This window comes from Vigna angularis, chromosome 3, assembly GCF_016808095.1.
Source record: "Vigna angularis cultivar LongXiaoDou No.4 chromosome 3, ASM1680809v1, whole genome shotgun sequence".
Classification (NCBI taxonomy): domain Eukaryota; kingdom Viridiplantae; phylum Streptophyta; class Magnoliopsida; order Fabales; family Fabaceae; genus Vigna; species Vigna angularis.
The window spans coordinates 38,067,630-38,084,116 of record NC_068972.1 but is presented as its reverse complement, the minus strand read 5'-3'; the positions used below and the strand labels follow the sequence as shown (position 1 = coordinate 38,084,116).

Below are 16,487 nucleotides of genomic sequence, written 5' to 3'. Positions count from 1 at the left end.
TGATCATATTTGAAAATGACAGTGCTCTTATTGTTCTATTACTGTTAATAAGACATGACAACTTTATTTTTTGTTATTGTTAATTAAGGAAGTTTTCTGTTTGAAGTGTGTTTTTCCTAAAAGAAGGATATGTGTGGTTCGTAAACATATTCTTTTAGATTTTAAAATTGACTATTAAAAAAAATATATTTCCGATATTCAGCGTATTTTTTTTAGATTGTTATTTAGTATTAGTTCAATAAGCTTTTAAGGTGTTAGAGATGAATTGAATTTTTATTGTAATTCGTATATTTTTGGATATTTTTTATTTTAGATAGAATTTTTAATAATTATATCTGAAAGGGGTGTCTACATAATAAGATTATTTTAAACAATAAGACAAGTTATTTATTCATAAATAGTTATTTTTTAAAAATTTGGATTTTTTTATAACTTTTGGATGCATAATTTATTTTTAACTTATGTTAATTATTTTTCCGAAAACAAATGTGCTAAATATGTAATGTTTTGAAATAATAATTATGTTAATAGATATTTCAATCTCATAGTAAGTTATTATTTTATTTTAATTTATAACTTTTATAAGTATCGTAATTCAAAAAATTAGAAAACAATATAGTGAAAATAAAGGGATAAGTGGATGTGAAAATTTATAAAATGATAGATGAGTAGAGGATAAATGGAGTAATTCATAGTTTTCATTTGGAGTTGGGTTTTTATTCTTACTAGTTTATACTTACCTTTGTTTTTTAAACTCAGGTTTTAATAATTTACATGCATTTGAAAAACGTGTTTAAAATATTTATTTCAGTAAATATATATATATATATATATATATATATATATATATATATATATATATATATATATATATATATATATATGTATGTTTTGATTTTTTGAGAAAGGGTTGTTAAATGTACATTTTTTATATTTTTTACTATTTGTTAGTTCTTATATTTAATCACAATTAATTTGTTACTCAAAATAAAATATTAATTAATATAATTAAAAATTAAAATTAAAAATTAAAATTAAAAATCAAAGTAGTTATATGTCTAAGGACTTAACTAATTTAAATATATATTTCTTTAATATCAATGAAATAATTATTTATAAATTTTATTTTCTCAACCAACAATTTACTTACTTTAAACATTGTATTTATATTAAAAAGTTATTATTGTTTACTTAAATGCCTGTCAATTATTTTCTAGATATTAATTTTGATATTATAATTTTAGTATATTATAAATAGGTATTTTATTTCTAAAGATAAAAGTAATATATCTACATATTTTTTAAAATTTATAATCATAAATATATTCAAATTATATTCATATTAAAAATACATTATTAATTTTTTTTACACAATTTAAAACTAATATAAAAAAACATTCATGATAAAATTATAAACTTAGAAGACTTAATTGTTTTAATTAATACTTCTTATTATTTTTACTAAATTAATTAGAGTTAATAATAGGAATTAAAAGATAGGAAAGTGTCACAAAATTAGTAACAAAACCTCGAAACAAATTTAGTAACAAAATCAGGTCTTGAAGGGCGTTCAAGCTAATTATTTAATATTAGTTTTAAGGTTTGATTATTCTACAAATCTTTATGATATATTAATTTTATTGTTTTTCTTTTAAATTTTTTATCATTTTTATTTTTTAAATTTCAATTATTAACTAGAGAAAATAAAATAATAAGATTTAAATTTTGAAGAATTAAAATAACAAAAAAGAAATGAGGACCAAAAAAATAGTAATTATTAAATACTATCTGAGTTAAGACACCTATATTGATCTCAGAAATTGAAATTTGATTAGTAGGTGTACATATTTTATATTCTTACCTCATTTTTCTTTTGATGTGGAGGAACAAGTTTAATAAATTTATTCTCATCTTACCTTTGTCATTGAAAACATTTTACTCCTTTTCTAGAAAGCTTTCATTTCCTTCACTTTAGTCTTATTTTTCTATTTTCAGTGACAAAATAATATATTACTTGCATTTACCTTTAGATATTCATAGTCTAATTATTCATAGTACTTATTTTTTAAACAAAATATCTGAGTATCATTTTCCAAATAATCTTTTTTTATAACATTATTTTTATTTTAAAAATATGAATTACAGTATTAAGAATTAAAAAATATAGTTTAGTTCATCATCTTACAGTACTTTTACAGCAACTCGTATGGTTTAGTTCATCATTGAATCCCAACATCAAAAGTGAGCTATGACTCATTAATATAGTTTTTAACTTGCAAGACAGAACCACTGAGATTATTGGGACTTCAGATTGAATAAAACAAAAACAATATGAGAAAAAGTAAAAAAGCTGGGTCAAATGCTATATGTTCAGAACAATAATTTAGTTTCCTAAGTTCAAATCTATGATTATATAACAAGGGCCATCATCAGATCAATCCCCTGTTATCTGATAACTTCAGAAACCTTGTTAAGTGTTGAAGCTAATAGAGAACTATCACATATGATATGACAATAACAACATTAAAAAAAAGGAACAGGTTAACTGTTAATTCTTACCCCAGATTTTGAAATCAGAGCAGTATGGAAAGAAAGCCTGACAGTTAGGGAAGACAGACAGCAATGGATGCCAATCTGCATCTGCAAAATGCATATACAGGTCAAAGTTTCTTCAGCTTCTTCAAGACTTTGACTTTCATGCATCCAGAATTCAGATTTTACAAATGCATAATTGCAGCTTATTACAAAACTCATTCATTTATTTTCTTCTTCTTGCTTTTCTCTGTGCTTAAAATAAACTCGCCAGATCATTCCCCAAATCCCTTTATCATTTTTATCTTCTTTTTCCCCTTCCAATAGCATACGAACAGAAAAAAACCTGTCTAGTCACCATTTTATTTTAAAAGATCAGCCAAATCACACCGAGAGGAACTGGTTCTTGTTCTCAACAATCGATCATGCCTACTCTATTCAAAGCATGACCAGTTCACCATCTAAATTAGCTACATGCACATGTGTATATTCTTCTAGAAATCAAATAAATGAGTTGCTCCAATTTCAACAGCCACATATCATATATAAAGGGTCAGTAAATTGTCAAATTTCATAACTTGAAATTGTTCATCGAACAAGAAAGGACAAGAACAACTGGAGACTCATCAGGCAAATGAATGTGAACAAATACGCAGTTTAAAAGACTAAAACCTAAATTGATTTCTACATCTACTATAGATATAAATTGAGCAAGATTCAAGAATAGAAAACCAAAAGTAGCACTCATACATTTAGTTGCCGAGAACAAAACATCACCAAACCCTCTTAGACATAGTTGATCAATACTACTAAGAAGATAAAACCCGACTTTATGCAGATCCCAGACCCCATTGACACTGATAAAATATTCAAAGGTAATATTACCATATTTTTTTACCAAAGGACTGGATCATATAACTGATATTGCCAACAAAAACCTCTAAAAGAACATTTTTTTAACTGTCAACATGATCAATACAATTAAAACATCCATTAGCAAAATAATTATTATAACAAAAGCTTATGTGCAAGTGCTAGCATCTCTTCCACTATTGAACTCAAAAGAGCACAATAACAACCTCAAGATAAAAACCCTAACCTCAGTCCTAATCGCACAACATAAGAAAGCAGTTCAAATCAATAAAGCCTCAATCGAGGTCCTTGACGATCTTAATTCCCATGCTGTTAGCGGTTCCCATGATGGACTTGGAAATGGATTCCAGCGGCATGTTTTGGAGGTACGGGTCTGATTGTTTCACCTTGGCGATCTCGTACACGTGCCGAACCGACAGGGAGGACGCCGTCACGTGACCAGGGCGGCTGCTGCCGGATTCCACCCCGGCGGCCTTCTTCAGATACCATGACACCGAAGGCGACTTCACGGTGAACTCGAACGTGTTGTCCTTGTATGCCGTAATCGTCACCGCCATGGGAGTTTCAGGCTTATACTTCTGCGTGCGCGCATTGAAGTCTTTGCAGAACGCCATCAGGTTCAGCCGGTACTGACCTAGCGCCGGCCCCACCGGAGGCGCCGGCCGAGCCCCGCCGGCTGGCACTGTGAGCCGGATCGTCGCTGCCACTACCTTCGCGGCGCTCATCGAGGTCTGTGGTGGTGGTCGGGGTTTTTTGGGGAAACGTGGGGCAGTAGCTGAAGTGAGGGTTTAAACTTCGTCTCGTGGGCCGGGCCCAAGTTCTCTACATGGGCACGGTCCAGAAAGAAAATGTCTTAATATTTGTTGCATATTTCTTTTAAAACCTCCAAACCTTCTTCCTGTTTTCGTTGCTGTAAAAAAAATCTAAATTATCCATGGATGTGGAAAGATTTTGAATTGTATAATCTAATAATCTATTACGAAGTACATAATATTATCGATTGTATAATAATAAATATATTTTTAAATGTAAAAAATTATTATGAATTAAAGAATTTATATTGAAGACTCTGTATTTTAAATTATAATATTTGAAAGTATATTTTGATTTCAGATACTATAATACATTTTAAATACATTTTATTTTCTTTTTTAATATTTTTCTTTGAGATTAAAAATTTCTTTCGTTTAAATTATATAAATCTCATTTCAAGTTCAAATATCTAAAATATACTGAATCAACACAAAAAAAAATTAATAATTTTAAAACATTGTAATTATGTGATCTACACATCCATATAATTTATGCTAAGGTTCTATAAAAAAAAATGTATAACTTTTTCTCACATGTAATTCCTTGCTTTTTAAAGAAAGTTTTAGTTTAAACAAATAGTTGTTCAAAATCTAGAGATTGAGCAAAACATCTAAACATAATAAAAATTCAGTATGAGCTTAATCAAATTGAGATCATTATTTTTCTTAATTGATCTTATTAAAATTCATAAAAGAAAAAAAAAACTAGAAATTGTTTAAAATTTTGTTTGGTTAGGTAACATTCTAATATAATAATGTAAAACTATTAAAATAAAACGTTACATATATAATAACTTTGAAACTATTACAGGAGGAAGTTATATCTTTAAAGAACAAAATTTATCTATCTTGTTGTTCCTTTCTCAACCAAAAGTTGAATCAACTGAAAAGATGTTCTATTCCTAAACTCACACCAATTAAGGTGATCATTGCAAAGGAGAAAACAATACATAGACAAATACAAAAATAAGGGGAAACTAAAGTATCAAGAGAATATACATATCTTTTTTAAAGCAATAACAAAAAATCCATATTATAAACCAAGCAACATAGAAAAAATCCCTTCAACTTTGAAACTTTAACTATCCAGATAGATGTATTAATGTCAAACTCATGGGAAATCTACAGCCGTGTATGGTGGAGCAACTTGCTCGGAATAATAATAACCACAACCTCAACCACCACCATAATGTCATACATCAAGGTTAATCCGTCAAACATCTATGACCAAAATCAGTGACTATAGACTAGGACCTCCTACTACTTTTCACAGCATAATCACCCATCTCTACTTGAGATAGGGTTAATGAGAGTGTCAAAATCATTCCCTAATCCAGGAGCCCCTACTTAAATACATTACACAACATAACAAATTTTAGGATATTCCTCCATGGAATTCCTTTTTTTTATATCATACTTAAATCCATACTTGTTATTTTATTGAACATCATCATCTAATCCCATACATAATCATATTCATAACTTTATTTACACTTCATATAATAATCCATTTCACAAACCTTCCACAACATTCCATATAACATTGCATGCTACCACTTAAAATTTCACAAAATTCATCAAGTACAAGAAATAACTCATCAAAAGATTTCAAGACATTAGAAAATACCATAAAACAAGACTTGAAAGAGGAAAACCAAGCGCCCAAATACTGGCACTCAACGCCTTAGCTGCTGGAAACTGGCGCTCAACGCCTAGGGACTGGCACCATGGCTGCTACAAACTAGCGCTCAAGCGTCCAAAGAGGGGTGCTCAGTGCTGGACACACTGATTAAGGGCGCTCAACCCCATGAAAACAAATTGCACACTTCAAAACTTACCTTTTATGCACTTGAGCTTTGTTATAATGATCAAATGGATTCCTTACACCCTAAAACTTATGGAAAATCATGTTTAGAATTAAAGCAAAGTACTCCTTTGATCATTAAACCTAGAGTTAGGTGCATTGAGTCCGTTTTGACAACTCCAAAAAGACCTAAACTCAAAACAACATCTTTTAACTCAGATTTATGCAAACTAAGTGTCTTAACAAGTTATAAATGACTTCACAACAGACTCTAGACACTCTTTTTGACCAAACATTTTAGTTTAATTTCTCACTAGTCAAAATCCCTAAAATTGAACATAAAACCTTCTAAAGTCACCTTATTGACTCATACCTAGTTTCCTATCAGAATTTTAGTAACTCAAGTTCTCAACAAGTCTCATTGATCCTACCAAACGTTTCATATTGTTGTTTCTATCAATAGACCCTTACTTCTCAAATTCATCTATCAAAATCTCTCTTTTTACTAAGGATAAACACTTGTAATCCACACCAAATCATCTTTTCTCAACATCAGAACCAAATTGACACTACTAATAATTTAACAACAACATTCTTACTAATGATCAGTTCTAAACAAAATCAGTAAAACATAACAACCTCATTCAACCAATAACCACCAATCCAAAAACACTTCAAACTCAATAACAATCATTTTAACATAATTATCAACATGCATTAGATTCATAAACTACAAAATATTATTTCATACACAATAATTAAATTATAAAATAACTTTAGCTTCCCTTACCTATTAGAAACTTCAATTGTCTCTAGAAAACCCTACTATGCTCCCTCAATTCAAAGAGACCAAACAACACTTACAGACCACGAAAACATGGTTAGAGTATACCATTAGAACCACTGATAAGTACAGAACCTAAGAGAAAGCTCAGACCATACATGCGACAAAGAGAAACCTCACATACATTGAAGAACGTGAAACTAGAGAAAACATAGAGAATTGACATACTCTATTTGAGAAACTGATTGGGTAGAGTTGAAAATCTCATTGTGAGGATCACACAGGTGGTCTCCGATCTTCAAAAAAATTAACAAGGTGCAAAAATCCTTAGAGAGAAGACAAATGACTCTAGAAAAGTAGTTTTTAAAAAAATAATATATTTTAAAATAATGAAACTCGTATATAATAGTTTCTTTTATATTAAAATAACCAAATTTTACTACCATTTCTAAAATATAATTTTCTAGATCTTCAAGTTAAAAATAATTATTAATTTTTCTACATATAATCAGATTTTGAGAAAAAAAGATAGGAGGAAAAATATTAGGAAAAAAACAAATAAAGATGGTGAGAATTATAAATTAACTATGAAGAAAAGAGAAAGAAACGTCAGAGTATATACATATATTTTTTTTGTCTTTTTTAATTCCATTGGATAGATTTATTATATTATAAAATTGAAATTTTTTGGATTAGAATAGAGTGATTCAATTCAATTTATTGTTTGACGTTTTAAAATCATTATAAATCAAATCCATCCAAAATTAATTATTTAAATATTGTAATTATATTATTTATTATTTCACTCACATAATATATGTGACATCCCAAATATATAATAACCACAATCATATAATATAGACGTCAACATCCAAATAAAGAGAACAGTTAGAGTATGACTTGCAATTAAGTACGTAATTACAGTCATCCAAATATGAAGACAAAATTTTAAACTTAAACAGTTTAGAGTATTCAACACTTCAAGCGTTCAAATAGGAAATTCCTAAGTAGACTGCACTACAACATCAGTGTCCTCTAGTTCTTGCTCCAAAGGTATCTCCTCAACAATTTCTGCTCCAATCCAAGTGGATGATTATCGCAAAAGAAAACATACAAAAGCAACACACCACAAGAAGCAAGGGTGAGCTAGATAAACAAGCAATAATCATATAGTACAATCAATCGATGTCATCATGCTTAGTTACATATAAAAGAATAATTAAAGCATACCCTTTAAACCATGACTCAAACACTCAACAAGACTCATCCGGATTGGTATAACTGTCGAACTATTGGTCGTCTTTGCACTTGCATAGTTCAACTGACCCTCCCCAACACTATGCAAGGTAAATCCCCCATCTGTCTATGTCTAAACTCTAAGACTATAGACGAGGACCTCCCTCTACTCTCACCACTCACACTGTTCTTCTTTATTTGAGCATGAACAGTGCTTTGAGTGTAGGGATAGACATACCAGTTCAAAGCTCCATACAGTTATACAAAACAACATTAACACCCCGCACATCACTTTCAATCATCTCACTCTAAGATGTCCAGTTCACACGCAATTTCATCATTTCAATTTGCAGTAACATTATTTCAAGCCACACAATTCAAATATATGGACATACATACATCCTGGCAGTCAAACAACATCAAACAGCTCAAACAGATGTGGAAAAATATGAAACTCACTGAACCATGTCTCACAACGCATCAAGATGCAAGGTAAGACAGCAAAAATTCGCACAGCGCACCACCCTTGGTGCGCTGAGCGAATTTTCCTGACGAGGGGAGTGTTTTTCAGCTAAAATTCGCATAGCGCCCCAAATTCGCTATTCGAATTAATTTGGCTAATTTCCCAAGCTAGCAAGAGTCGCAAAGAGACTATATTCGCTACACGACTTACCAAACAGATAGCAACCCTCTCTTATCTTTCATTATTATTCATCTCACTTAAACATTTCTCACAAAGATCCGTAAGGGTACCAAATACCGAACCTTCAACCCTAACTCAGAACGAGACCAAACACTTGGAGCGAGATTGAGAGGTCTTCAGTTCCAGAATAGATTAAGACCAAGAGATTTACTGTCAGGTTGAGAAAGAAACCGAGTGCAATAGATATCGCAGGAACGAAGGGAACGAACGTTAATTACAAAGTGAGCCAATTAGATGAACTGACTCTTGAGAGATCCAACCGAACACTGAAAAGACCATGCCAAGCACTAAGACTCTAGGCCGGAACCAATGGATACAGACACTTCAAGACATTCAAAGAATAATACTTAGAAGAATTCACATGAAGAAACCGAACGTCAATAAATATACGTAACCTTTGAAGGAACTAAACACCAATAACCATCAGAATGTCAGTCAAAGACTGAACACTATAGTGAGCGAACCCTAGTGGGCTTGAACGAACGCTCTTATTATGAAGTTTAACTTAAGGAGCTAGAACGAGTGTCTGATGTAAGACCAAACACTTGCTTAATACGAACACTTGGTATAAGACCAAGTGCTACTAAACTTATAGAAAAGAGGCTTGATAAATATACTAAGATACTATTGGAGTAGTGTTTAAGAATAACTAAAATATACAATTACACATATATAAATATATATACTTAAGTTTATAACCGAACACTAATAACCAACTACGCTTGGCCGAACGCTCATGCACAATATTTCGAAGTGAAGACACTCGTTCTCAACTAGGATTCTTCCCAAATGAAAGAATCCAATTCTAACAAAGTTTACTAGAAATACTGAACGGTCAATGACCGTTCAGTGACGAACGTACCCTTTCATAGAGGAAATTTCATACCAGAATCATTTATATTCCAACTCATTTCTTAACATATAGTTTCATAACTTTATACATTCATATCATAATCAATTTTCATACTTGATACAATCCATGCATATCAACCATCATACATCATATTCCTTCAGTCAATCCAACGAACGTTCATACAGCACAGTAAACATGCAAATTAAATTAAATAAGCTTCCCTTACCTCTGAGCGTGAACGAAAGTTCCTAGAAGCAGAAATACAGTTCGCCTAACTAAAATTCCTTCTACCCTCAACGCTCAACAAATCTTCAAACTAAACCAAACAACCAACAATGGTTCAGACAAGATGAAATCATGCAACCAGAACTTGGTTTGCATGTGCCAGAAAACGAACGTCTAAAGACAAGAAGAACTTACCAGTTCAGAACTCGAAACCGATCGGTTCAAACTGAAGCTCTGGACGCCGAAAGTGCTTCTACGGTGCCTGAACGGTGATCGGAGAAGAGAAATGGTAAGATTTGGTAGAAAGAAGGGAGAGCTTTTAGAAAGAAGGAGGATAAATTAAAATTTTCAGAGTTTGAGGAAGAAGGTGCATGCAGAGAGTGTGACATGAATTTTTTCCAAAACTCAGTTTTGCTTCTCACGTCAAACGAGCGTCCACTCACCTGCCGACACCTGTCTTCCACTATCTGATTTACGAATCCCTTCTGCTTGACACCTAGCGTCCATTCAGAGGATTTTTTAGTGCGTTTTTAATGATTCTGACAATATGTATAATCTCATTTCACTTCTTTCCCTTTCTCACGGAATAATACTAAATTATAGAATTACTGTTAAGTAGATAAAATTAATATTATTCTTTATCATTATTATTGAATTTGATAAAAGAAAAATAGCTTATGTAAACAAAATTTTTTACGGTATAATCTAATTTAACAAAAAGTTGTTGCAAGATGTAAAATTATTTTTTAATAAAGAGGAAGGTTAATAACACTTTTAAAAGATTTTTATTATTTATTAAAACTTAAAAAAACGTGGTAAGTCTCATTAATCTAAATTTATTACGGTTCAAGAAAAAATATTAATGTTTCTTAATTAACTACCACATCACATGTAATTAATGTAAAAAAAAAACTCAAATAAACGTCCAACATATATTTATTGAAACTATAAAGGTTTTAAGCTAATACGTAGAGATTAATAAATAGAACAGTTTTCTTCCTTTTAATAAAATAATAATAATGACGTTTCCTATTTTAGTAGATGAAATAAAAGTGAGAATTCATAAATTTATTATATTATGTTTTCTGATAAACATATACAAATAAAAATATTGTTAAAATTCCAGAACTAAAATTGATAAAAATTAGTATTTTTTTAGTCCAGCAAAACAATATCAGAGAGAATGACGGTTGTATTCCTATTTTTAATTTAAAAAAAATAAAAGAAGGACAAAATTTAATTTTAATTGATGAGTATGGACCGTCAGCACAGATAACTGTTAATTAATTCTAATATTATTTCCTTAAAAGTAGTTCCAATTTTAATAATCGTTTACTGAATTATTAATTGCTTCATTTTTCTCAAGAAAATATTCTAGATCAATAAAACGCTGATCGAAAAATTATTAATTGTATTAATGCTATTATGTTATTATTATTACTAGTAAAAATATAGATAATGTCATATTTGTATGCACATATGTTTTTTATAATAAAAATAATAAATATAATCGAAAATTTAGTATAATATTATAATAAATATAAAGTCAACACATGTTTTTATCAAGTGTTATATTTCAATTTTTCATCAATGAGGGAGATTACTTTGTACATTGAAATGTTTGTTAATGAAAATAAAAATTTTAAAAGTAAAAGAATGTGAAAAGAAACGCTAAAAGAATAATTGTGAAACTAAATTTTATTATTAGTGTTTACAAAATTATTATTATTATTATTATTATTATTATTTATTTTGTAAAGTGTAATTCCAAATCTCCTACAAATGAGTTTCGTCTATAAATAGAGAAAACGCAGCGAAGTTCCCCTCGCTGCAGTTCTTGGCTGTTTCTCTTTCTCTCTCTTTCTCTCTCTCTCAAAAACACTCTCCGCGTGCAAACAGAGTCTCCTGCATTGTATTGGAACCTTGAGAGAAGGAAGAAGATGTCAGACGCGTTCTGCAGCGACTGCAAGAAGCAGACGGAGGTTGTGTTCGACCACTCCGCCGGCGACACCGTCTGCTCCGAGTGCGGCCTCGTCCTCGAGTCCCACTCCATCGACGAGACCTCCGAGTGGCGTACCTTCGCCAACGAGTCGGGCGATAACGACCCCAACCGTGTCGGCGGTCCCTCTAACCCTCTTCTCACCGACGGCGGCCTGTCTACCGTCATCGCCAAGCCCAACGGCTCCGGCGGCGAGTTCCTCTCCTCCTCCCTCGGCCGCTGGCAGAACCGCGGTTCCAACCCCGATCGCGCCCTCATCCTGGCTTTCAAGACCATCGCCACCATGTCCGACAGGTCACTTCCTAGGGTTCCAATCCAGATCCCCATCTTATACTATATTTTTTAATTTTGACCTCACTCAACAAATCAATTAAATGAATAAATGAATGAATCCAGAACGTGAACTGTCATATCAGTGTTTCGGGGGATTGGTATCATACGAGTCATGATCCTTGCTTCCATATGAGGTCTAATGTCGTTTTATGTTTTATTGTACTTTTTTAAAACGATTACCTCTTGTTGGCTTTGTTTTTAAGTTTTTATCGTGAAATGTGATTTTTGTAATGTTTATGATTGAGGGATTGGCTAATGTGGTTGATGATTTTGCAGGTTGGGACTGGTTGCGACCATCAAGGTATGTTGTGTTCTTGTTTCCGACAGTTTTTCTCTCTCTCTCTCTTTTTTTTTTTTTTTAATTTTTAGGTCATTAGAAGATTCTTGAAACTGCGTATGTGTTTGTGTCTAATAGCCTGTTTGGATACAGAACTTGAAGTCTGTTTGACAGCTTTTGGGAGCTTCTTTGTTATAGAAAGTTCTATGTTTTTAGCAGAGAAGTGCTCAAAGGCACTTTTAACTTGTTTCCAAATAGGCCTTAATGAATATATGCTGTGGTTGTGAGTGAGGTTTGAACCACGGGTGCAGAGCTTGTTGAACTTGAAGATGTATTGAACTAAATTAAGTCGGTTATTCTATGGAGTTTTATGTCCATGTAAATGTTAATTGAACTAGGCTATTTTGATAAGATTCGTTCTCATGCTTAGTGAAGTAAGCTAAAAAGAGATGACAGGGGACTCACAAAACCGTGTATTTTTGTATCCACTGCGTGGTTGTTATGATTGGAATTGTGGTTTGGATTTTGATTGGAAAGTTAACCGAAATTTTAGTGTAGCCAAATGAGTACCATGTAACATTTGTGTGTAGATAGGGGCAATCATTGCACATGGAAGGTACTGTGCTTTAGGTTGTGTGGATGTTAGTGTTGAAGGTAATTATGGTGAAACAAGCAGCTGCATTATTAGTAAGGGGATATTAACTTGAAGTCTTCATTTTATCTATCTGCTTTGATTACATAACAAGTTCCATTAACTTGTGAATATCCTTATACACTGTATATGATCATTGCTGTCGGTATAATTAAGTCTTAGGCTTTCAAGCTCAAACAGAAATACAAAGTTTATTGAAACTTTGTAATTGTGCCAGCTACCTCATTGTATAGATTTTTGTTGAGTTACATGGTGTTCAATTACATTTTAATGGTACAGTTAAGGTTGTTTTATTATGGCCTTCCGTAATTGTTGCTAGTGTAGTAGAATGCTATTAGGAACCTCAGAAGGTTCAGTTCCTATAGCTGGTTTAGGTGCTACCCCTTTATTGAGCTCGTTGCCTTTGGAACTTTGGAAAGACTTCTTGTCAGACGAGGCATGTTTTACTTACTAGAAACTAGAATCCAAATATGTGGGATTGGGATCAATACTTCCCCCCTCCAAAACCAAATGCATGGAACCCATAGGGCAGAAGGGCTAATTTTATAACCTAAATTTTATTTACTCTGCATTTTTCTCTTTGTAGTGTTAGTACTCAGTGAGGTATGTGATTTTTTTCTCCTTCATAGAATCTTCTCATGTGCACTTTGTTAATGATGCTAGTCTTATATTTTAACCTAAATTTTATTTACTTTGAATGTTTATCTTGTGTTGTTAATATATATGGCAGTTTGCTTTTTTCTCTTTGTTGTGTACACTTCTTACCTCGATGAGGTGTGTCTTTGCAGCATCTTTTGGTTCAGGGCTTTATAATCCTCCTAGGCCAGGGTCACTTCGTGTGCACCTGGTTCATGATGCTTGATCTATGTTACAAAAGTTGTAGGAGCCCGAAATAAGTTTTTTCTATTGTAAAATTAGTGGGTTAGAACATAAGTGCCTTCCTGAATATGTGACCTATATTTTCAAAGCGATTAGTATGGCTATCTGCAACTTGACTTGGGGAAAGGACTGGATTACGATTTGGCAGTCCTCATCTCATGTCATGTCAAGCTTCTAAGAACCAAGTTTATATAATCCTTTCATTGTCTCAATTTAATTTTGAAACCTTCATTTTAATTTTTCTTGTCCATCTTTCATTTTAATTTTTCTTGTCCATCTTTCATTTTAATTTTTCTTGTCCATCTTCTACTTATTTCTCATGTAAAATTAATATATTCACTTTTTTTGTTTTTTTATTGGTTTGAAGGATCGGGCTAATGAGATATATAAGAGGGTTGAAGATCAAAAGTCTAGTAGAGGAAGAAATCAGGATGCTTTATTGGCTGCTTGTCTCTACATTGCTTGCCGACAAGAAGACAAACCTCGTACTGTTAAGGGTACTGCTTATGATTCTTTTAACATCTGGATGCTTGCCAATTTATCTTTCTGTATGTAAATAAGCTTCCCTGAACCTATGGATTTCAACTAGAAATTTGCTCTGTTGCCAATGGGGCCACAAAGAAGGAAATTGGCCGAGCAAAAGAGTACATAGTAAAACAGCTGGGTTTGGAGAATGGTCAGTCTGTGGAGATGGGTACAATACATGCAGGGGACTTTATGGTGAGTTTTCTCTATTAATATTACATGCATAGCTTTTTATTTTTCTACATGTATTTGTGGAGCTAATTTATCTCAATATTTTCTATTAATGTTGCTGACCAATTTCATCTCAAACATCAGAGGCGATTCTGTTCTAATCTTGGTATGAATAATCAAGCTGTTAAAGCTGCTCAGGAAGCTGTGCAGAAATCAGAAGAATTTGATATAAGGTATATTTACTTTATTTCATCTCAATATAGAGTTTGTAATAGGTTGGTTGTTCACAGCTGAAGTCTGGTTTGTCCCATTTATTACATTACACTTTTAGTACTAAATGTCTAGTTTCAGCCAAAGGACTTTACTCATTTTTTCTCTGAGAGGAAAACACGGTGGCTAAAATTGACACAGTAGAGTGATACTATGAAATAACATATCAGCTTAATAAGGTCAGGGTATTATAAATTGTCTAGATCGAATATCTGCTAAGGTGTCAAACTTTCCTGTTTTCCGTGGAGAACATGGTTACGGTCAGATTGTGGATTAGAAGAAACCTGCAGGTTTTACATGATGTGTGCTGCATCTGGGTAAGAAGTGGAAGCTGAGGAATCGGGGTCATGTTTGTAAGAAGTGGGACCTCTTAGGTGTGCTATGCAAAAATAACGCGTGTTTTTTCATGATGTGGAAACACCGAAGATTGTATTGCATGTAATTTTGATTTTATCAGCCAAAATAACTGTATTGCCCTCTGCATGTGTAGCTCTCACCAACCAGTTTTAGCTTTCATCATATTCAGAGATGTACGTTATGATACTAATGAACATATCTTTCTGCAATTTTTCAGGAGGAGTCCCATATCAATTGCTGCAGCAGTTATATATATCATAACTCAGCTTTCTGATGATAAGAAGCCTCTTAAAGGTTTGTGACACTCCACTCCTTAGAGGGTAACCTGGGGTTTGGGGGCATGGAGGACAAACTCATGTGAATGGGTTATGTGTTCATCTCTTCAATTTGATAGGTTTTTATTTGAAAATATATTTGAAACGAGTATCTTCTGAATTCCCATGAATCCGACAATTGCATTCTGACAGCTTGTGTTAATGCAGATATATCAATTGCCACAGGCGTTGCTGAAGGAACGATTAGGAACTCCTACAAGGATCTTTACCCCCATGTTTCAAAAATAATACCAAATTGGTATGCGAAGGAGGAGGATTTAAGGAGCCTTTGCAGCCCTTGAATTGTAGAGCAAAACATTACCATCAATATTTTAACAAGTTAAAAGTTATGTCATTAGAGAGCATTTTGTTTCCTATGTAACTGAACTGTTTATTAAAAAATCGAAGTGCCTTTTTTTTATGAGTTGTCATTCATTGCCGTGATTTGCACCATTTTTTTAGACCCTCCTAATCTGAGTTCTCGTTGGGAGCGAGGCAACAATGTATGAATTTCTCGACTCTTGCTAAAACATCATAGGCTTCTTTTTTATGCTGTCATCGCTGCTTTCATATGGATCATCCACTGGTTATACTTCTGTACATTGCGTTGTGTTTTTCAGAGTATGCTTGTTGAACCCTTCATTCTGCTGCATCCATGACATTTCATTTTGGACAGTTGTTTCATGTCCTTACATGTTTTCTTTGCATACGTCTCTTCATATTTGTAAAAACGTTTTCTCGAATGTATTATAAAGCTTCTAGGTTTTGCTTTTCCATAAAAGCTATTTTTATAAACATTATCCAATAGTTTTAAGTATTTTACATTAATCAAAGCACATTTCTTAGTAAAGCTTCTACGGAATAAATAAAACTTTCACTATCGAATAG

At 32.3% G+C, this 16,487-nt stretch overlaps 2 protein-coding genes across 2 annotated transcripts; one reads left to right on the top strand and one right to left on the bottom strand.

Annotated features, from left to right (window-relative positions):
* Positions 1–2,318: 2,318 nt before the first annotated feature.
* Positions 2,319–4,174, bottom strand: LOC108325400 (54S ribosomal protein L19, mitochondrial). Its single transcript, XM_017558468.2, has 2 exons — positions 3,632–4,174; positions 2,319–2,640 (listed from the first exon to the last, which is right to left on the bottom strand). Exon 1 carries the CDS (start codon positions 4,128–4,130, stop codon positions 3,681–3,683), a length of 450 nt encoding a protein of 149 aa, XP_017413957.1. The 5' UTR covers positions 4,131–4,174; the 3' UTR covers positions 2,319–2,640; positions 3,632–3,680.
* A 7,428-nt stretch (positions 4,175–11,602) lies between these two features.
* LOC108326312 (transcription initiation factor IIB) lies at positions 11,603–16,020 on the top strand. Its single transcript, XM_017559739.2, has 7 exons — positions 11,603–12,115; positions 12,431–12,455; positions 14,330–14,459; positions 14,552–14,682; positions 14,803–14,891; positions 15,503–15,579; positions 15,768–16,020. The coding sequence occupies exons 1-7, from the start codon at positions 11,763–11,765 to the stop codon at positions 15,899–15,901; spliced, it is 939 nt and encodes a 312-aa protein (XP_017415228.1). The 5' UTR covers positions 11,603–11,762; the 3' UTR covers positions 15,902–16,020.
* The last annotated feature ends 467 nt before the right edge of the window (positions 16,021–16,487 follow it).